Source organism: Coffea arabica, chromosome 4c (assembly GCF_036785885.1).
Source record: "Coffea arabica cultivar ET-39 chromosome 4c, Coffea Arabica ET-39 HiFi, whole genome shotgun sequence".
Taxonomy (NCBI): domain Eukaryota; kingdom Viridiplantae; phylum Streptophyta; class Magnoliopsida; order Gentianales; family Rubiaceae; genus Coffea; species Coffea arabica.
The window spans coordinates 14,948,394-14,970,763 of record NC_092316.1 but is presented as its reverse complement, the minus strand read 5'-3'; the positions used below and the strand labels follow the sequence as shown (position 1 = coordinate 14,970,763).

The 22,370-nt window shown below is 35.3% G+C and overlaps 2 protein-coding genes across 2 annotated transcripts; one reads left to right on the top strand and one right to left on the bottom strand.

The window, feature by feature from the left end:
* The first annotated feature begins 14,945 nt into the window (after positions 1–14,945).
* Positions 14,946–15,553, top strand: LOC140004705 (uncharacterized). The gene is made up of 2 exons (XM_072044845.1): positions 14,946–15,317; positions 15,428–15,553. Exons 1-2 carry the CDS (start codon positions 14,946–14,948, stop codon positions 15,551–15,553), a joined length of 498 nt encoding a protein of 165 aa, XP_071900946.1.
* Positions 15,554–19,780: 4,227 nt separating this feature from the next.
* LOC113714157 (UDP-glycosyltransferase 90A1-like) lies at positions 19,781–21,421 on the bottom strand. The gene has a single exon (XM_027237953.2). It carries the CDS (start codon positions 21,359–21,361, stop codon positions 19,967–19,969), a length of 1,395 nt encoding a protein of 464 aa, XP_027093754.1. The 5' UTR covers positions 21,362–21,421; the 3' UTR covers positions 19,781–19,966.
* Between the last annotated feature and the right edge of the window lie 949 nt (positions 21,422–22,370).

Sequence of the window (22,370 nt, the reverse complement as noted above, 5' to 3'; positions counted from 1 at the left end):
GAAATGAAAACAACAAATGAAATTAGTTACTTGCCACTTAATTAGGACAATTGTTTATTGATTATATAAATTCTTGTACAATTATGTTAAATTATTCTTGTACAACTATGAAACTTCTGTTTGCATACAGTAATTATAGTACAAGAGAAAAATGTTGGACGGATGTGACTTTCAATATCAATTTCTTTGGTGCAAGACTTTAAGTTGATCAGAGTTGAGACAATATGGCTAGAGTCTAGAGAAAACCAAGCAATTTCTGTCTTAATCTAGACAACTTCATTCTAATGCAATTTATGCTCTCACGTCTTAATCTTGACAACTTCATTTTGACAACTTCATTCTAATGCAATTTATGCTGTCACGACTTAATCTAGACAACTTCATTCCGTCTTAATCTAGACAACTTCATTCCAATGCAATTTATGCTCTCACGTCTTCTCTCAAGACCATATAACATTCTTGCCAAAATTTTCTGTAAATGCTCTTTTCATAACAAGTGCTCTTTTTATATTTTGTGTGCTTTATTTTATTAGTAGATGATGTTGCATAAACATCTTGCAGAACATTTGACACCATCCTGATGTATTTTGAGCTTGTTTATTTTGACACCGTCCATTGTACATAGCTTTTCAAATTCTGAAAAAGTGTGTGGTTACAGCTTTGACTAGGAAACCTTGATTTGGACAATTATAAATTGTTGAACCTTCTTAGTATTTAATCAGCATTCCGGGCGCCCAAAACCAAGAAACCCCTACGTCAAAATCCACAATCTTACAAAAGCATCATGCCAGAAACCACAAAGGATCGGTATACAATATTTGTAGTAGTCCCTTTTTTTTTTTTTTTTTTTTTGCCTGACCTTAAGGTCGGTATACAATATTCTATAAGCAGCAAAAGGTTGAATAGTGCGGAACAAAAGAGCCAAATAGTGCGGAATTAGTCAATTTGAGGACTATGTTGCTTTCTTGCATTGATAGGTGCAGGTAGCTCTCACTATGAAGTATTTGCAACTTTAACTCGTGCATAGAAAAAATTGAATTCATTTTTTATAATTTCACCCAAAAAAATCACCATTTTTATTTCGTAGATTTCTGCCAAATGTTTAATGCTCTTTGTACCACTATTTTGTACTTATTTTTTAAAAAAAAATAAACTTACATATATGTGTTTCAAAATGGTCCTCCTCTCACGCTTTTAATTGAAATGGAAAATGGCCTCATCTTTTATTTGCTTAGGGTCGTAGGTAAGACTAATGCTTTAATTTTCGATCATCCATTATTTTACACTTTCCATATGTTCACTATAAATGCCGGCCTTCTTCTATTAAAAACAGGACATTACTTGGTTTAAGATACAAGTTTCAAAAAGCACTGAGGATCCAGCATTTGTCGATATGGTTAACAACGCTTTGTTTTTTTTTTTTTTTTTATTGAAATTTTGCAATTTGAATATTTGTATTACACCATCCAAGCAAAGAAAAAAAAAACTAGTATTACATTTCTTTGGATCAATCACACGGTTTTAATTCTCATTTACTCCCCTTGTTGCCCAATTGGATCGATTTGCTCGTTAATTTTTTTTTCAATATTTTGCAATACAAAAATCGACCTAAGTAAAATCCTACTTCATCATTTAGATGCAAATATTGCACGCAATTGACATTTATGCTCTCAATAGAAGCAATAATTTGGGGAGAAACGTACAATAACACATGTATAAAAATGAAAAGACGAACATAATTTCCCTGTTGATAAAATAAAGATGATCCAATTGTATACATTTTCTGCCCAAATTGACAATTTATTGATCTAAGATTAAAGAATGTACTCTTTTCCTTGTAATATGTGCATCTTACATGACGCAACCAAATTCAATCTGGGAATTGCATTACGTTCTATAATTTACCCCTTTTTTTTTTTTATAGATTAATGACAATTTCGAGAGTTGCCTACACAAGTGGGCTTAAATGTGTGCCAAATGTTCCAAGTTAGATTGTCAATATAGTTAGAGATTATGTAAAGTGCACCTAGACAAGCTAAAATGCGACTGCAGAAACTTGCAATCACTTGTTTTTTTTTTTTTTTCTGTTATCCTTTTGTCCTATAAAATTTACAAGATTTTGAAAGAAAATGGATGATTAGATACAAAAATTAATAATTGCCAATAAATGTCTCCAACTTCCCATTTTCCCTCAAATTTTTCTTAAAAACCAAACATATATTGGAAAACGATTTTCATATATTTTTTTATTTCACTTTCCCACACAACTTTTCATCTATTCAAACAAAGCCTAATATTTTAGCTTATAAGTGCATCTGAGTTGAGATAATATTTTATCATTCCTTGGCCAAATTTTTCTATAGAAGTTCTTTTGACATGTCCTTTATTTTATTATTACATGATGTTGCATAAATAGCTTGGAAAGCATTTGATACTTGTATTTTGAGCTTGTTTAACTTGTACTCTCTTGTGGTATACTTCTAGAGGAATCTCTAGCTATTTTATACTCCGCCAGTCATTGTATATGTGGCTTTTCAAAATCTGAAAAACAGCGTGAGGAGTTTACAGCTTAGACCAGGAATTCTTGGTCTGGACAAATGTATTTGTCTCCTAATTGATGTATAGAACTATGTTGGAATGTTGAATTATAAATTGTTGAAACTTATTAGTATTTGACACTCCCAAATAGACAAAATCACAACCCTTTTTCTTTTTTTTCTTTTTTTGGGTTTTTGGCAGAGAAACATGGATGTCCACAAGAAAGAAGAAAAAGTAAGCAACTCCGGATGGTTGAACGTTGAATAGAAAACTTAGAAGTCCAATTCATCTAGACGCACGGGGCGGTTCGGAATCCTTTTTTTTTTTTTGGCAAATTACATTTTAGCCTCCTGTAATTTTCGCAAAAATCACATAACTCCTCCATGATTCAAAAAGCTATATCTAAACTCCCTGTGGTTTGGGTTGAAATGTCAAATAGACGGAAAGCACCCACCGTGACGTTTCGTAGGCAAAATGTCCAAATTACCCTAATATAAATACAAAAAGGAAGCAGATGAAGTCAGATTTTTTCAATTTTCCGTTGCATCTTTGTCGCGAGAAAGAGAGAGAAAAACATCACTGAGAATGAAGGAGAGAAAATTTAATCCAGAAAATTAAAACTATAGATCTACCATTGAAGATCAAAAAGTAGCTGTGAAAGAGTATCACGAAAGCTATTGTTGTGTCCGGTAAGTTTTTCGACATCAGTTTAGCATATGAGATGGAACTTGAGCATTTTGAATAGAAGCTGTCGGGCTTTGGGAATTTAATAAATCAGTGATTAAAATGCTTAAGCATTGATTAATTTAAGATTTTGCTGCTTTGGGACAACCTGTACTAGCAGTAGAAGGTAAAGAAGGAAGAGGATGATGAAAAGGACGGAAAAATGGAGGGTTGGCACCACCTTACCAATCCAACCGATGGTGGGCTGTGGGAAAGCAAGCAGATGCAGGTGGTACACGTAATTCTTCCTGCCCACAAATTCTGGTCTACCGAAACTTAGCAATATGACATCACTACCTTATTATTTGCAATTTGCCCAAATTACAGCCGATCTCAAACTTGCGAAGTACACTACTTGAGAAAGGTTACTTTAAAAAGGAAAAGAAAACGAAAAGAAGCCAGCTTCAATGTTGTTCGAATTATAATCGGAATTGCGTCATTGTCTGGTTAGATCTAAAATCCAGCACAGACGAGAGAGGTGGGTGGTGGCCTAAGCGGCTTTGCCTAACCTATTTGAAATTATGATGGTTACATGGCCGCCGCCCCTGTGGTGCTGAAGCTGACTCATGACGGCCCTGCTGCGGCCCTGCTGATGCAAATTACACGTCTTACTACTGCTAGTGAAAGCTTTTCCGGCCACCACCGCTTTTGATTTTTTCTCAATGTATATGTTCTGGGCTTTCTGGTTTGGTTTCTCCGTTAAATGTATTGCCTTCACCAACGTTCAATGGAAAGTCAACTACAAAGCTCTTTCGGTTGATGAAAAGAGATGAGGAGCAGAGATTTAGACTTTATTGGATGCGATAAAATGGTCAGGGGTCATATGGGAATGTTTCGTACTGTTACCAGTTGTTGAAGCGCGTTTAATCCATGAATCGTCACTGTGAGTGTTTTCCGTCTATTTGACACTTCAACCCAAACCACAGGGGATTTATGTATAACTTTTTAAATTATGGGGGGTTATATGGTTTTTGCGAAAACCACAGGAGACTAAAATATAATTTGCCCTTTTTTTTTTGTTGTTGTATAATGGTGTTGAAGCGGAAGCCACCAAGCCCAGCGGCGGTACTAGGTGGGAGTGCTGCTTTTGTTTGGGGGTCCATTTTGTAATAAACCAAAATGTGGTGATACTTTTTCAATATCAACAAATCAAGGGAGATGAGCGTCTGTTGATCTTTTAAGTTACAGCGTCTATCACCCAATCTTTACCCAAATCAAAGCAACAAAAACAAATAAGAACACCACTGTAAAAAATCTCTTGTTCAATTTCAATTGATAAACAGCTCCTAGTTGTCTTCTCCATTCTTATCTAGCTCCATGTTTGACACCATTCATCACTTAAAATTCTTATCTTCAATTCTCGAGGTTTGATTATATACTGTCCTTAGAGTTTCAATTGGCAAACTGCACTTCGTAGTTACTAAAGGGTTAAGACAGTTTATCTATCCGTAGGATACAACAAGAGAAAAGGAAACGTATTAGCTAATGACAAGTTCCTTCTCACAAGAAGAGATCAAATAATGAAAGTCAGTTTAATTCCTTAGAGACTTGTGAATTTTATAGCAAAAAATTGTTTTCTACTTATATTTAACGTCCAGAACCAATGTCCCCCCAAAATACAACGATTGGCATCAAAACAACTGCCGTGTGAAGTAAAAGGTGTCAAATAAAGGTCTGAACATTGCCTAGAGTCTGGCCCCGAATTGTGGACTGAATTCAAGGCCAGATTCTCGACGGAATCCACACAAGGACCCAATCATGATTGCATGGCCGGATTCGGGATCCGCGCACGGATGCACCTGGACCCGTCTGCGGGTTTTTTGCCCAGAAATTCAACGAACCTTTTTGTTCTATTTCATTTAACAAACTAATCTCCACCAATCTATCTCACTCTCACCAGACTAGGAAGCAAATACGTATGACATATTCTACTCGATCCCATGCCTAAATTAGTCTCCACATTGTATAAGAAAAAGACATAAACATTGAAAGGCTTCAAATAAGTGTTGACGTTATTGACCATGGGAATGTCACATGCTGCGTATGTAACCTTTACAGATAAAGCTAAAAGTATTTACAATAACAAGGACACCATATTCTTTTAGCGTGGATTCACGAAGGATCATAAAACCACTAATCACTTAAAGATTCAATAGGTTAAGTTTCTGTCTATTTTTTCATAATTTTCCTTTAAATTTGATTGATCCGGATGAAGTGAAAAAAGAACGGATAAATATGATATAACATCTCTGTTCATCACGTATATGTATGTATATATACATTTACACACACATGTATATCTATACGTGTATATATGAACACACATTCACCACACTGGCACAGATACAATCAAAGTTAATCCTCATTGAAACCTTGGGATCAAGGGCACAAACAGTTGTCAGTAATTACATTAGGATTCGATTAATCTCCTAATCTTGTTTGTACTTCTCCATTTTTTCTAAGCTTAAGGCTGGTATAGAATTTTCTAAGAAGCAGCAAAAAGTTGAATGTGCAGAATTAAATAGCCGAAATAATAATTTTGACAACTATAAAATATTTGCAACCTTTTCTTCCAAAGACTACAAAAAAAACTAAACCAAATTGCCACTTAGACTCGAGCACGGATTGACTGAATTCATGTTTTATAATTTCAACAAGCAATTTTCCATTTTTATTTCATACGTTGTTGCCAAATTTTACAGCTTTTATTACCACTTTTTGTTTTTACTTACAAATTTATAAGGATGTTTAAAATTGGCCATTGACTCACGCTTTTAACCCAAATGAAAAATGACCTCATGCTATATTAATTCTTTTAGGACCATGAGTGTGATTTAATCCTTTAATATCTAGTATCTATTATTTTGCAGTTTCCACATGTTCATTCTAAAAGCCGGCCTTCTTATATTAAAAAGAGGTGTGAACTCACTTGGATTAAAGTACAAGTCTTTAATAGGTAAACTCCGCTGTTGAGATTCTTACTCCTTCAACTACAGAGGTAAAATGGCATCACCATGCTTGGTTCAGAAAATATTTGGTTTATTTGGTTGGGGAGTAGTGACTACTGATAAAAGACGTGCGTGGTATTGAACTGGAAGTGAGTCTTGCAGCCACTTATTCTTTAATTGTGAGTATTCGGCATTTATTTGATCCCGTATCCAACAATTAATGTTGTTTGCAGTATAGAGAAGTCTATGATTGGAGGACTGATATTGATCGGTAGAGTCATCATTTAAAGGCTGATTGTTTTGCTAATACAAAATAGAGATTGGCTTTAGGGGCAGCTGTGTATGGCATTTGGCGAGAAGGGAATTGCAGAATCTTTCAGCATCAAGCTGTTGAGGCAGAAGTGATTGTCAAGAGAGTGATCAAGAAGGTTTGGAGTTATGTAGTCAGTTGGCGAAATGTTCCAAATACGAAAGAAAACTGGTTACTGAGTTTGAGTTGGAACTTTCCTCAATGTATTTGTCGCGCCCCATTTTTTCCAAAAATAAAGTTTTACGAGTTATAAAAATGAATTTTTGATTAATTTTGAGTGAAAATGAATTTTTGATTTTTAGTGAATAAAGAAAAAGAAAAGGGCCTAAAATGAGACTTAAAAATGCGACGATTTGATCCCAAAATAATAATTTAAAAAGAATTTTTAATAAAAAATAGGAGCCACCACTTGGTATTGAATTAAGATGTACCAAGTGTATTTTTACGAGAGATGGGAATTTTAGAAGTAACTTGATGTAATGTGCGTCAGGTACTTGCAAGCAGTTTTCTATCCAATAAAGATCAATTTTACGTTAAAAAAGAGGTCTTTAATGGGACCGAGGATCTAGCATTTGCCTATATGACTAACAAGTAACAACGCCAGGCGTTTTTTTCATTGAAATTTTGCAATTTGAAAGAAGTACATTTCATTGGGTTACTTGATAAAAATTTAAAAAAAAAAGGTTAACTATATCTTTTCTATATGGTTCTTAAAATACCCAATAACTTAATCTCCTCCTCCTCCTCCTTATTCTTTCAAACACCAAAATCATAGTTTTTTTTTTCTTTTTTAACTTCCCTACCCTTCTATTACCTCCTTAACTCAAACTTAGTAGCCATGATCGAACCCTGATTTGGTCGGTGGGAGTACTCCCTGACCACTAGCAATGACCACTTGTCCCATGGCTCGTGGTCACCAAAACCATAGCTTCAAAATTCCAAAATAGCAAGACTACTGCCCGCGGCGAACATCCGGCAAGTGACTGCCAAGCACATTTTCGCTTGTTAGCCTTCAACAATGTCTATGGATAAGATTTTATTCACGTAAAACATGTTTTTAACCTCAAAACTTACGAAAAATTTGTCACAAAGTCATAAATTTAGACCACTAACTGGCGGGTTGACAATTATCGCAACAAAATAATAGAATATCCATTGAAAAGCACTTAATCAGACATCAAACAGAAACGTACTTAACAACGGTCAAGACAGATTCCAATATCATACTCAACCACAAAAAAGAAGGGGGAAAAAAACCAATAGAGTCGGTTCACATAGTTCAAGATTCAAATCAATGAGTAGCATTTGCGTCCTTTTGAAGCTCCCAAAACAGCAGCAAATTTTGTTTAATTTGTATGCATACAAGAATAGAGAAACGTCAAGTGTATCCATTTGTTCATGTGTCTTTTGTGTTCGAAGGCAGAGACATGGCACACATTATTGTGATCTAGAAGAAGGCAAGCAATGGGAGAGTGAAGGGATTGATATGGCAATTCAGAAGCAGCTTTGGGAGCTGAGGCCGATGAGTGACGTGTAGGAAGAGGGAATTGATCTCTTCTGGACCTTTTGGTAGCCGGCAACGTTTTCTTCTGCTCAATTTCCTTTTTTTTTCCCCCCTTGTTGGAATTTTGTTTACGTGTTGAGTTTCATTTTGCACCTTTCAATTATAGCCGAACACGGGATTCCATGAATCTTATCATATCATATTCAACTGATCTAGAAAATTTGGCAAAATTAGGATGGTAGTTTGAATACTTTGGATACAACAACTTCCTTGAATTTTAAATACAATAGTTTTTTTTTTTTTTTGAATGTTCTAATATATCTTATTAACTTTGGATACAATAGTTTGTTTGAATGAATATTCATTACATGAATGAATATGAAAGAGAAACACATCTGTACTAATGCACAAGCTGAAATGCTTGTTAAAATTGAGCTTAAATCCAGCCAAAGCTGAATCTGTTAATCTTTGACTTGATGTCTGACATCACCACGACTGCACACAATTTTTGAGCTGTTCATGCATCGAGTTGCAGATGTAAAATATTTCTAAGATTTATCATATACCAATTAAACAAAGTTAATTCTAGCCGACATGATGTTTATGATGACAATGATGCACAGCTTTAAAAACTACTCGAATTAACTCTAGAATATTAACCAGAAACTTAATTATGATTATCTGCAATTTTCAACCTTTGTTCATGAAACATCATCCGCTGCTTAAACTGCAATTGTCGTCAACCTCAGCGTGATTTTCTCAATTATATTTTCTCCATCTGTCCAACATCAAAAGATATAGATGCACGCATGTATGTATTAAATTTGCTAGTCGGCTGAAAACTAATGCACAGAAGGCAGTATATAGTATTGATCTTTCTTTTTCTTGGCACACGATCTAAGGATAGAGAAAGCGATGTATTTTATCGATTTGTAAATTTATGTCTATGAATAAGTAAATTCAACTTCAACATCACAGAGTCAAGAGTTATTTTTTCTTTAGTAATCAATTAATGATTTTTCAAAGCTCTTCCAAGATATAGCTTTAAAAATATTTTTTTGATTACGAATTCCCCTTGTTTTATTAACTTGGTGATTTCACAGGTACATTCACCTAACAGTAAGAAGTAATGAAGTGCTGGACCTTCTTAATAATTGAAAACCATAATTAACACATATGTACTAAGTGTGTAGGGATGTTGCCGAGACCGTTCTTTTTTTTCTGATGTGGCAAAATGTTATTGGACAATTTGTGGTCGTCCTTGCATGTGTTTGTGCAAAAAAAAAAAAAAAATTCCAAAATGCTGAGACCGTTGTCTTTGTAAATGAACGGTACATTTATTGTCTTCATTTTGGTTGTATACGATTGGACCACTTTACCATTTCTGTTCCGCCTTTTCCCATATGTATTGGGAAGTGATTGTCATCATTGCAATAACTCAGTTTAGTTGACTATCAGGACAAATGTATTCCAGTTTTGCCCTCCCATTATATTTTTCTTACCAGCCACAACGAATTGGTTTGCACTTGTCAGGAGGTCAATTTTTATTTACACTTGGGTTGCATTTGTAAAAAACCATCATTCCTTCACTGTCGACGGCTATTGAAAGGAGGACTGTGGCAATTTCTTTTGTTCTGCCAAACCCACAGCAATTTCTTTGTTCTGCCCAAGCCACCGCTGCCGGTAAAGCTATGGATTGTTGCTGGGATTTTCTGCTTATGCTAATGGTTAGTGATATGTTAAGTTTTTGCAGTCCTTTTTTGTATCATTCCTTTTTTGTTTTCTTCGGTTCTTACTTTCTCTTTTATTGCTATGTTCCTCCGAAGCTTCTTCTTCATTTTGCTCTCCTTCATAAAGATTGGTCAGGTGAGCTTTTCCTTTTACTGAACTATTCCTTCTATAATGCTGTTTATTCCGATATGTTTTTTGCTTGGTCATTCGTAGACTAACTCAATCGTATTTACTTTGTTTATGGGTGTTTTGTATTTTGTCGTTGTGTTAAGGTAAGCTTATTTTTTATTTTCTGTGTTCTTTGATTATTATTATTGGACAATTGGTGGTCGTCCTTGTCTGTGAGAATTGAACAATATTCGTCGGGTGCGCTTTTTCTTTTAGTGAGCTATTTCGTCTATACTCCTGTTTATTCCAATATGTTTTTTGGTCCGTCATTCATCAACTAATTCAGGTTTACTTTCTCTGTTTATGGGTGTTTTCTATTTTGCCGTTGCATTAAGGTAAGGCTATTTCAAATTTTCTATCTTCTTTCATTCTTTGTTCTACCTTTCATTTGTCCATTGTTTGTTCTTATTTGTGTTCTGCCTTTTTCTCCTCTTTTCCCTTTACATTTTGCATGCAGCTTTGTTCATATGTGGTTGCTGTAACGAGCTTTCTTTCTTCGTCATCTTGTGTTATATATTTGGAGCTTGTATTGATTCAGGTTAGCTGATCATTCTCTCTTTTTTTTTTTTTTTGGCTTTTTGTTCTACCAGTTTTTTGTTTCTTGTATTGATAAACTGCTACAAGAACATAGAATCTCCTGTTAAAAATAAGAACTTTAATTATGAGACTTGAAACCCTTCAAGACTTCAATTTGATTAACGTTTATTGATTATCATATCTAAAATCGTACTTGATCTTCACATAGGAAGATGTTACCCTTTTTTGAACAATATATTTTACATTGAAATATGAAGGCATGCATTTCAAAACCAAAAAATTTGAACAATATATTTTACCGTTATCCACCATTTCATATACAATTTATAAAATCATCACTTTCTACTTTTTGCATCAAACTTTAGATATAAACGAAATCAACATCAACAACTAACAAACCATTTCTACTACTTTTCCATTTATAACTTTTAATGCTTGGACCATTCTAACATTTTTTACTTTCAATTTTCATTGTACGATTTCAACCTATTTCACTTCCACACCAAACTCTCATCTTAATCATTCCATACTTATCTTAATGTAAACTTAACAGCCTATATAGTTTACATGCTTCTTCTTACTCTAACATCACACCAACTCTAAATAATCAATACAAGTTAGGGCATAATAACATTGATCCCCCGCGCGTAGCGCGGAATCAGCCTCCTAGTGAGTTATAAAATTGTATTGGCATGTCAACCAAGTTTAATCAACCATGATTAGGTTAGATTTACACAAATATATATATATATAAAAGGCTCTCATTATCTACCTCTTGTAAGCCATTTGCATGAAGTTCTACTCCTAGTGAACTATGCAAGCCTTGTAGTAAAGCATCGTAAAATTTTTTTTTTAGCAATGTATCATATAAATATTTATTTGTCTTAAAGCATAAATTGGTTGCATTCTAGTCCCTTTATTCTCCCAAATGTTCTCCTTTTTGTCGATCCATCTAATAAAAGAACTTATAAGTGATAAATCTTCAATAACAATTTAATAAGAAAAGCGCAAAATGTAGAAAGTAAAATTCATGGTTTAATTTTGCATTAACAAAAGTTTGATAGTTAGAAGACTCAAGGACTTCTAAATATCAATCTCGTCACCAACCTTGATTAATTCAAGTTCACATCAGCTTGGGCATTTAAAAAAAAAAAAAAAAAAAAATCGGTCGTGGCTTAGGCTTCGCAAAAATTTGTTCAAGATGATGCATTTGATTTTGTAGAGATGCCTAAAAGAGATGAATTGATGATAGTGCTTACAGTTTCACATCATGCTCGAATATGTCAACGGAACTTTGTACAACAGCACTTCCAGTACATCATAAGTTTGCATTTGAATAACAATTTTTCTGTGCTGCAGACCCGAGTTTAGTTGATTGCTATTAATATTAATCAAGTAATCATCAGGTGAGGTTTATTGTTAGACTCTTGAATCCCATGCCTAAGATAAAAAAAAATATGAGGAGGGGAGAGAAAAAAAAGAAAATGACTCTCAAATCCCAACTTGGTTTTTGGATGAAGTTCATTATTGGACTCTCAAATCCCAACTTGGTCTTTGGAGCAAGTGCACAAGTCGTACATGAGTATAGGAATATTCGAGTGTTAATCCCACAGAGAAAGATGATTATCTACCGATGCTATTCAAATTCTTTTATTAGTTAGACCAATATAAATAACAAGAAAGTAAAACTACAGTAGGAGCATAAATGAATAAAAAATACAAACACAAGAAAAATTCCTAGGTTCAGTTTTCTCTCTTAGATTAATGATCCGATTATTGAAATTTGTCACCTTGACTAAGCATGGCATGATTTTCCAATGTATGTGAAACCTACTCTTACAATGAATCAATTATACCCATAACTAATTCATGTCTACTTTCATGGTTATAAAATTAGTTATAAACTCATTAGTTCCTATGAAATGACATGAATAAAAAGTCACAAAAATGCTCCTCCACTCTCATAGGTGAACTCTCTAGGTGTAGCAATTCTTTGACTTAGTATCAAATCTCAACTCTCATTGATGATCTAATACCTTTAAATACTCACAACTAATGGCTAGTTAATCATAATTTTACAAATAAAAGTGCTAAATATTTGCTCAAATGATAAACACAAGAACCAAGTTCATTTCATCCAACAAAGAAGAGATTAAACTTACTTATGCATGAAACTTTAGAATAACATGGTAAAAATTAAAGAAAAGGCCAAACTTATATTACAACTAAACCATGAAATCAAATACAGGAGAGAAAGTAGTAGGAAAAAAGTCACACTTTCACATGAGGTCCCAAGCTCTCCATCTCTACTCCTAAAATCTTCTTCAAAGTCTTGCTACAGGTAGAAGAATGGATAAAAACTACACAAACCTATTCTACTGCTAAATTAACTACTAGGATCTTGTAGTTTTAGAGCTACATTTTTAGTGATTCTCTTCTTCCCTCCAAGCTCGCAAAACTAAACTCCCCAATGAAGAGAACAAGCCCCTATTTATAGAGAATTCTCTACAAGCTTCTCTTATCTCTTTCTTTGCTTGATAATGTCCTTGGGAAAGTTTGATAAAGAATCACCAAATGATCCACAAAACTTGCTAAGAATAGAATCAAATGATGATAATTTCTTGAAAGATGTTGCCTTGAGCTTTGTGTCTTGCTATCAAGTTGTTGTTTCATCCCTAAGTTCAAGTAAAGAATGACGGCTCAAAGTGGACAAATTAGAGGATATGACTACTACTTTCACTATGGAAGTCCATATAATGGACACAGACACTAATTTGGACTAGTGGTTCATTGGTATTTATGTTAGCACTGATGATCAAATCAGGAACAACCAATGGAAAATTGTGGAAATAAGAAAGGAATTATGGGGCCTTAGGTGGATAATTGCAGGAGACTTCAATGACATCACTTCGAATGAGGAGAAATGGGAGGGAAGAAGAAACATTCAGGGATTTTAGGAATTTCATTAACCAAAACAAGCTGATTGACTTAGGCTTTGAAGGCTAACCATGGACAAGGAGCAACCATTGGGCTCAAGAAGGGGAAATCAAACAAAGGCTAGATAGAACTTTGGGGAGCAGTGAATGGAGCCAAATGTTTGACAGAACAATAGTTAAACACATAGAAAACTTTGGCTTAGACCATAGCATGATTTTCCTGGACTCTAACCCCTAAAAGGAGAAAAAGAAGAAAAGATTTGTGTTTGATAGAAGATGGCTGAAAAAAGAAGGATTGGAACAAGTAATCAAATAGGCTTAGGAAGAGGAGCAAACTGGTTCGAGCATGTATAAACTGCACAAGAAAGTTGCAACTTGCAGAGTTGCCATCCTCAAATGGAGAAATAACTTCCAAGGAAATGCAAGGCATAGAATTGAAAGTATCAAAAAGCTCTTGGAAGAACTTAAAACTAGTGAGTGTCAAGACAAAAAGGGTAAAAACAAGGATCATAAAATGCAATTGAAGGAGGCTTAATTATGATGAAGAGGAACTCTTTTGGAGCAGAAATCTAGAGTCCAACGGCTTAAGGAGGGTGATAGGAATACTCATTTTTTTCCACTCTAGTGTAAAGGGCAAAAGAAAAAGGAATAAGATCCAAAAGCTTCAAAAAGAGGACAGGTCTTGGACTAAAATAGAAGAGGAAATTGGACAGGAAGTAGAGAATCAGTTTGAAGACCTTTTCTGCAGTAAGAGAGTGGACCAGGAAAATTTGTTTCTAGAAGGAATCTCACCGACCATCATAGACCAAATGAACACAGAACTCATTGAACCTGTTGAGGAAAAAGAAATCAAAGAAGCCTTGTTCTCTTTGAACCCAAATAAATCTCCTGGCCTTGATGGCATGACACCAATTTTCTTTTAGAAATTTTGGCCTATTCTCAAAGCAGATATTATACAAGCCATTAAGAGCTTCTTCCAATTTGGTCACATGTTGAAAGTAGTAAACCATACCATTATATCTCTCATACCTAAGGTTGAGACCCCACTGAGGTTAAGCAATTCAGACCCATAAGTCATTGTAATGTCTTTTACGAGATCATTTCCAAAATTCTAGCAAATAGATTGAAAAAGGTTTTGGAAAATTGCATCTGCCAAAACCAGGCAGCTTTTGTGCGTGGAAGACAAATTTTGGACAATGTTATAATTTTTCACGAGTACTTGCACTATCCCAAAAACAAAAGGCAGGGATCTCAAGGTTTTATGGCTTTAAAATTAGATATGCCAAAAGCTTATGACAGGGTGGAATGGAGCTAACTCAAAGCAATCATGGCAAAAATGCAGTTCTGTGACAGATGGATAAGCTGGATAATGGAATGCATCACAACAGCTACCTTTTTTTGTCAATATAAATGGGGAACCTAAAGGATATCTGATACCATCAAGGGGCATTAGGCAAGGTGATCCCCTATCACCTTACCGGTTCCTTCTAGTATCAGAAGGCTTTTCCAACCTATTGGCTCAAGCAGAGAGGAACCACCGATTAAATGGAATGAAGATCAGTAGAAATGGTTCATCTTTAACCCACCTTTTCTTTGCAGATGACTCCTTGATCTTTTGCAAAGTAGAACCTACTCAACCTGAAGAAGTGATGAGACTATTGAACATGTATGAAAAAGGCTCAGGACAGTTGATCAATATGGAAAAGTACTCGGTTTTCTTTAGTAAGAATGTGGAACAGGAAGAGCAAAGTGAGATTTGCAATAGATTAAGAAACATAAAAGTGGCAAAACAAGGGAAATACTTGGGGTTGTCAATGGTCATCATAGGAACCAAAGACCAAATCTTTGGTTTTACCACAGGAAAATGCCAGAAGACAATCTCAAGCTGGAGCAACATAATGCTTAGCCAAGCAAGGAAAGAGGTTCTACTAAAGCAATCACCATGGCAATGCCAACTTATGCAATGTCATGTTTCAAGCTTCCAGTGAAACTATGCATAGAGATAAATGCATTGATGGCAAACTTCTGATAGGGAGAAGAAAGTGGAAAAAGGAAAATTCACTGGTGCTCATGGAAAAGGATGACAACTGACAAGAACACGGGTGGACTAGACTTCAAAGAACTCCAAGGATTCAATAAAGCTCTGCTGGGCAAATAGATTTAGAGGCTTCTTACATGCCCAAACCTTCTGATGAGTAAAGTGATGAGAGCTAAGTATTATCCCAATGAGTCACCATTGAGCTACAAAGTCAAAGGAAATTCATCGTGGATATGGCAAAGTCTGATAGGAGCAAGGGAGGAGGTGAAGAAGGGATCAAGAAAGAAAATTGGGAATGGTAAAAACACTAGGATCTGGGAGGATGCATGGATACAGGAATGAAAGAGAGGTAAACTAAACTCTCTTAAACCTCCAGATTGCCAGATTAACAAAATGAGTGAGTTGATATCTAACTAGATGGAATACATCACTCATTTTCAGGATCTTTAGCTCAAAAGAAGCTAGAAAAATCCACAAAATGCCTATTAGTTTAACTGGTCGAACTTATTGCTACTTTTGGAGCCTTAGTAATGGACAATACACGGTCAGGTCAGCATATGAAGCAATGACAAGAGAGGATAGGCAGATGGAAAAAGATGGAAGAAATAAGGGAGAAACAAGCTGGACAGCTGAGAATGAAAGAGTATGGAAATAGCTATGGAAAACCAAGATAAAGCACAAGCAAATGTTGTTTATATGGAAGAGTCTAAATCATGCTTTGCCAAGAAGGGAAGCAATATACAAAAGAACAGGGAAAGGTGATATAACTTGCAAGGATTGTGGAAAGAATATTGAGACAGTGGAACATATATTTTTTTCATTACAGAAGAGCATGAATGATATGGAAGATGGCACCCCTCCAATGGGATGGACTCAAAGATTACACAGGTGATTTCAGAAGCTAGTAGAGTATGCTGTTGGAAGTGAAAGCCAGAAAGGATGGAATGGAACACATTGCCCTGACAGAGGACATATTATGGCAGATTTGGAAAGCTAGGAATGAATCAGAATTTGAAGATAAAGAAAGACATCCAATGGAAGTTATTAGAAAGGCAATCAAGGATTGGAAGGAATATCACCAATCTCAACAAACAGTGCATCATATGAGCATCTCAAAAACAAAAATAGCTTAAGAACAAGAGCAAAGGGTGGTTGACGATGATATGCTCAACATTTGTGTAGATGTTGGGCAACATGAAGAAGATCAGAATACGGGAGTTGAAATCATAGCAAAAAAACAACCTGAGTCAATTACTTGCAGCTTGGATACTAAAGAAAAGAAGTACTGGATCAATTGTACTGGACAACGTGCAGGCTATCAAATTGGCCTTATGCAAGACAAAGGAACAAGGTTGGCAGTCAATAAAGATCCAAACATCCTGCATTCGGGTTCTAAAATTGATAAGGAGTCAAGCCTCAAGAGACATAGGCATTGCAACTCACCTAGAGGACGTAAGAGACATTAGCTCACTGTTTAGGAAATGCTCATTTGATAGGTTGCCTGTTGAAACTAATAGACTAAGTGTAAGACTGAGTGAACTTGCAACACACATACATTTTGATGAGAAATTTCTATATCCTCAGTGTCTTAGTACACTTTTGTATAGCTCAAGTTGAGCCCTTGCTCATATAATGTAATGCTTTTTACTATTAATAAATCTATCTATCGTTTCCGAGAAAAAAAACACATAAAAAGTAATCATTTTTTGCCCTCTTACACTTTTTCTAGCCAATTTTAATGGGAATCTACCTGAGACCAGTGTTTTAAAAATCGGACCGAACCAGCCGGTTCGATCGGTCAGACCGCGAACCAGCCTTGGCTCCGGTTCGATTCATGCTTTGGGTTGATTATACATAAAAACAGGATTGAACCATGCGAACCGGATTGAACCGTTGAATCGGCCGTTTTTCGGTTTTTGTCTATTAAATTGAAAAAAAAATTCAAAAAAGAATATGTTTTCCTTAACCCTAAAAACTAATTATTAAATGCCACATTCACTCATTTTCTTCTCATTTTTTACCTCTTATCAGGTTTGTATTTTTATTTTCTATTTTCTTTACTTTCTCCAAATTCAAAACTTCTTTTTTTTAAGTTGCAATATCGAAATATCAAAAACTTGAATTAAAATTTAAACTCACAATGTCTAATTCTCATAAAAGTGAATTTTGTACAATTTCAAAATATTGTGGTATTTTTGAGTTGGATTTAACATTATTTTTTTTATACATTCAATTAAGATTGAGATGAAATTTATTTGTTTCAACTTATAATTTAAAAAATTTATTTGTGAAAATCCAAGTTCTTTGAAAATATTAAAATTTTCATCATATAAAGTCTTAAATTAGTCCAATGCATGTCTTATTTTGTGCATATATATTTATATAAATTATTTTTAAAAAAAATTTATTGAACCAGGGTCGAACCGGTCCGACCGATTGAACATCGACCCGAACACCTTACCGGTTCAATTAACGGTCTGAGTTTTAAAATATTGCCTGAGACCCACCAAAGGGTAAATTTGAAAAATCCATTATTACATTGTTCCAAATGTGAATGACCTATTTCTCCCTTCGTCTCCAAATAGGGACAAAACACTTAAAAATGCATTTTCCATCTAATAATGCCCTAGAAGTCTTAACATTGCCTGCAAAACCTCCCCTGTCAAATTAATCATCTCCTCCTCACCTTTCTTCTTCTCTCCGATTCTCCCTTGTTTTCGCCCAATCCAGACAATCCCATTTCTCTATTTCCAGCATGCAAAGCAAATAGGAATAGTGAAAGCAATGGCTATTATCTCCGGCGGTGACAACAACAACGTTAGGGGTTCTATCCAACTCCTCCACTACTTCAATGGGGGGCAGCGACCCTTTTTAAAGGAAGAATAACCGGGCAAACTCTAGGCCTCCTTGGCTTCCATATTCATGCTCTTGGTGACCCACTAAAAAGGAATCACGGAGCACCATCTGATCAAAATCGTCATGCCGGGAATATTATTGCTGGTGCAGATGGGGTTGATGAGGTCTCAATCAAAAACTTTTAGATTCCATTTAATTGTGGACACTTCATATTGGGACGGGTGGTTATTGTGCATACCGATCCGGATGATCTGGGAGAAGGTGGACATGAACATAGCAGGACTACTGGAATGATGGTGCAAGGGTTGGTTGTGGGATTATTGGGCTTCAGTCATCTGTGTAGGTTGGAATTCTTGCATCCAACAATAGAGCTGCCTATTTTGTAATTTTCTCATGTATGTTAGAAATAAATGGTTGAATAATTATATGTGCCCCCTATAGCCCAAAGCATTAATCCTTTCTGCATTCAATATGAATCTTTTCTCCCAACTGAAAAATCCGAACTTTCTCTCAGTTTCTAAACTCATTCATCTTCTATCCCACTTCAATTCATCATCATCAATCATCATATGAGAACCTTAGCTCTTTTGGATCCACCAACTGAGCAAGATATGTGACGATTCAGCTGTTTTGGTACGCTTTGCTAAAAAACCAGCTGGCAAAGGTTTTGAATTTGTCTGGTTTATCAATTACGGATCAATAGGCTCAACCAATTAATATCCATGTTCAAATGCACCCGTAAGGATTGTGTTCTTGTGAACTCATACAGAGTAAAAAGATGCAGTTTTATTTTGAGTTGCAATACATATAGGAAAATGATACATTAAACCATACGACTTAAGTGATAGAAACAAATTAATAGATAATCCACCTCCTTGATTTAGGGATTTCCATATTTATATCTATCAATTAGGAATGTAGTGATTTAGAGTCATTTTTTTGTAGATGAATTATATATATATATATATATATATATATTCATCTTAACTTCAAAATTTCAATGAGAAAGTTTTGTTAAAAAGGCATCAAGTGGCTAAAAACATAAGAGGACCAGTCATGTTCAAATTTAATAAATTTCTTAGTTTGTAAGGATTATGTTTAAATCAGTTCACATCTAGAATCGAGTTCTGAGTTATCATTATTCTTTCACTTTGTAAAGTATAGACATGATAAAAATGAATATTTTAACATCATATATTCTACACCAGAGTTCAAGTGCGGATCATTCCAGCACCTAGTTTATGATCAAATGCTTTGCTTCTAACTTTACCTAGATAGCCCGTATATACCATTCTTGCAGGATTTAGCCGGTATTGGGAAAATATGTTGAACCCGATTTAACGGGATTGTTTGGATGATTCAACTTAGTACAGATTTTTGAATTCTTTGCTAAATAATCAAACAGGAATAAAATGTTTCCTTCTCATGCCTGCAATTTGCATAGTATTCTTGTTATTTCTTTCATTAATTCTTTAAATTCGTAACTCCACCTTAAAAATATCAAACTTAATTTCATTTCTTCTACATAGCTCAGAAAGAAAAACATAGTACAATTATTCTGAGTTGACTCCGTATTGTCAACTTAAGAGATGAACAAGAAACAAAGTTTTGCTTCTCTATTGGCATGAGAAGCACTCTTGGTAAAATAGTTGATTACATGAGTTATCTTTCTCTTAACTAGCTAATTGCTTCATAGTTACTCACATCAATGATGAGTTGATCTAAAGTTTTCCATGAGGAACCACCTTCTCTCATTGCATTGACTGCAGCTTCTCCAACCTTCTTCGTCTTCTTCCTTATCTCCTCGCCTTTTCTACCTTCGATCATTTCTCTAACCCTCTCCTCCACTTCCTCAGATTTCACAAAGCCCCTTACTGATCCGTTGCTCGGCCTAATTCTCAGCCCAACACTGATCTCCTCAGCAACAAGTCTCGCATTCAGGTATTGCTCAGCCATGAATGGCATTGCCAAAATGGGAACTCCAGCACATATGGCTTCGGTGACCGAATTCCATCCACAATGACTCAAGAATCCTTTTACACTCTTGTGCTGAAGTATCTCCATTTGATCAACCCACTCTTTCACCATCAACCCTCTATCTTTTACCCTCTCTTCAAATCCTTTCAGTATCTCCATGGCTTTTGGTCTTATCACCCACAAGAAGTTCACATAAGATTGCTCTAAGCCCTTGGCTATTTCAAGAATCTGCTCTTCTGATACTTCTGCTTGAGTGCCAAATGCTACGTAGAGAACTGATTCTCCAATCATGGCTTTGTCATCGAGCCACTGCTTCCACTTTGGCTTGGTAGATTCGTCTTCTACCGTCTTTGCTTTCGCAATGCAAAAAGGGCCAAGACACCACGATTTAGGTCCTATACATCGATTCCAGTAATCCATGTAAGAAGATTCGAGCTCATAGAAGCTGTTGACAATTAAACCATAGCTGTTTGCGAGTGCGATTGTCTGCTCAATGATGAAATTGACCCATGGACCTTTTGGTTCGAGTTGATCGAATGGTGGATCAAAATCACTCCTTGTTAAGGTCAATTTAGGGAAGTTTGGAATCGAAAAGGGCTCATCAAGTGAAGATGTGAGAGCATGTGGCTTCTGTCTACCAAGTGTTTCATACATGGTCATTCCAAAGCAGCTCATTCCAGAGAAACCTATTCTAGGAATTCCCAGCTTTGCAGCAGAATCTTGAGTCCATCCCATAAAGTGATCAGAGACGATACAGCTGACGGGTTGGAGACCCTCAAGTGCTTGTTCAAATTGTGGCTGCATGAGTTTTGTTGCAGTTGCAAAGTCAATAAACAATGACATAGATGGAAGTTTATCAGTACTTTCAACTCCTGATGGGATTCCATCAATGCTTTCTGGGAAGGTTAGTTCGATAATGGAGATAGAAGTATCATGGAGAGTAGCTCGGATCGAGAGAGAGTTTGCCGGGGTAGTGAATATTGTGACGGAGACATGGCGCTGCCAAAGGAGGCGAGCAAGGTAGAGAAGAGGAATGGTGTGGCCTTTCGCCATGAAAGGAAATATAACAAAATGTGGGGAAGAAATGGCAACCATGGTTTGTAGATGATGATCACTTCTAACGCTGTCTTGGCCTGGAGATCTTCCAACCTCATGTGCATTTCATTTATAGGAGTGACTCTCACGGAAACGGGGCTCACAAGTTGAGTTCTATCTAATATTATTATTTTTTATATAAGTTATAGTATAAATTCATACAATTTGAATGTAGATTTAATTTTGTCAATTAATATAATTAAATTGATATAATATTTATAATTCATACAATTTTTGCATGAATTATAAATATTATATCAATTTAATTACATTAATTGACAAAATTAAATCTACATTCAAATTGTATGAATTTATACTATATATAGTAAAATTTATACAAATAGGTTTGAATTGAACAGAACTCAATTTGTGACACCCAAGTATACTAGACATGGGATTAGTACGAAGCAAATTCTTTGAAGTCTTAAATTGATCTCGACATTTGTCAAATGTCAACGAGAGCTAAAGATTTTTATTTAGTGTGTACTATAGTTGGCGTGTCTCCAATGTGCACTCTTTACGTGAGGCTTCGGTAACTAATTTCGGAAAACCCAGAAGTTGGCCATTTTAATGCCTTAATAAGGACTCGTCACATGTATGCTTACAAGAAAAAGGGAAATTATTGAAGTAGATTATGGCGCCTTTCTAAAGTCCTAAACAGATCAAGGTCCAATATGATTAGAATTTTTATACAATTGTCAGATTATTGTCCTTTTTACACAATATGATGTATGCTTCTGTAATATTGTTATAATTTTTTTTAGCGTGCACCAATTCAATGCATATATACAAACGTGTCTTCAATTCAAGTCAGCTTCAAATTGTGAAAGAAATGCAACAATTGTATTCAACTACAGCAAACCCAACCGTACCTATCTTAATCCTGTTCTACACTCCGTTTACTAGATTTATATGGCAGATCGTTGACTTTTGATGAAGGCTTAATTAGACTTTCAATTCCTTTAATTTAGAACGAAGTTATAATAATCTAGGATTACTACTCTAAAAA

What these genes read in the sequence shown, in the direction of transcription:
- LOC113714157 (XM_027237953.2), bottom strand. Translation starts at nt 21,361, where the DNA reads ATGGTTGCCATTTCTTCCCCACATTTTGTTATATTTCCTTTCATGGCG.
- LOC140004705 (XM_072044845.1), top strand. Translation starts at nt 14,946, where the DNA reads ATGAAGATCAGTAGAAATGGTTCATCTTTAACCCACCTTTTCTTTGCA. An exon ending in TTAGCCAAGCAAGGAAAGAG is followed by an intron (nt 15,318 to 15,427) that starts GTTCTACTAAAG and finishes AACTTCTGATAG; the next exon opens with GGAGAAGAAAGTGGAAAAAG.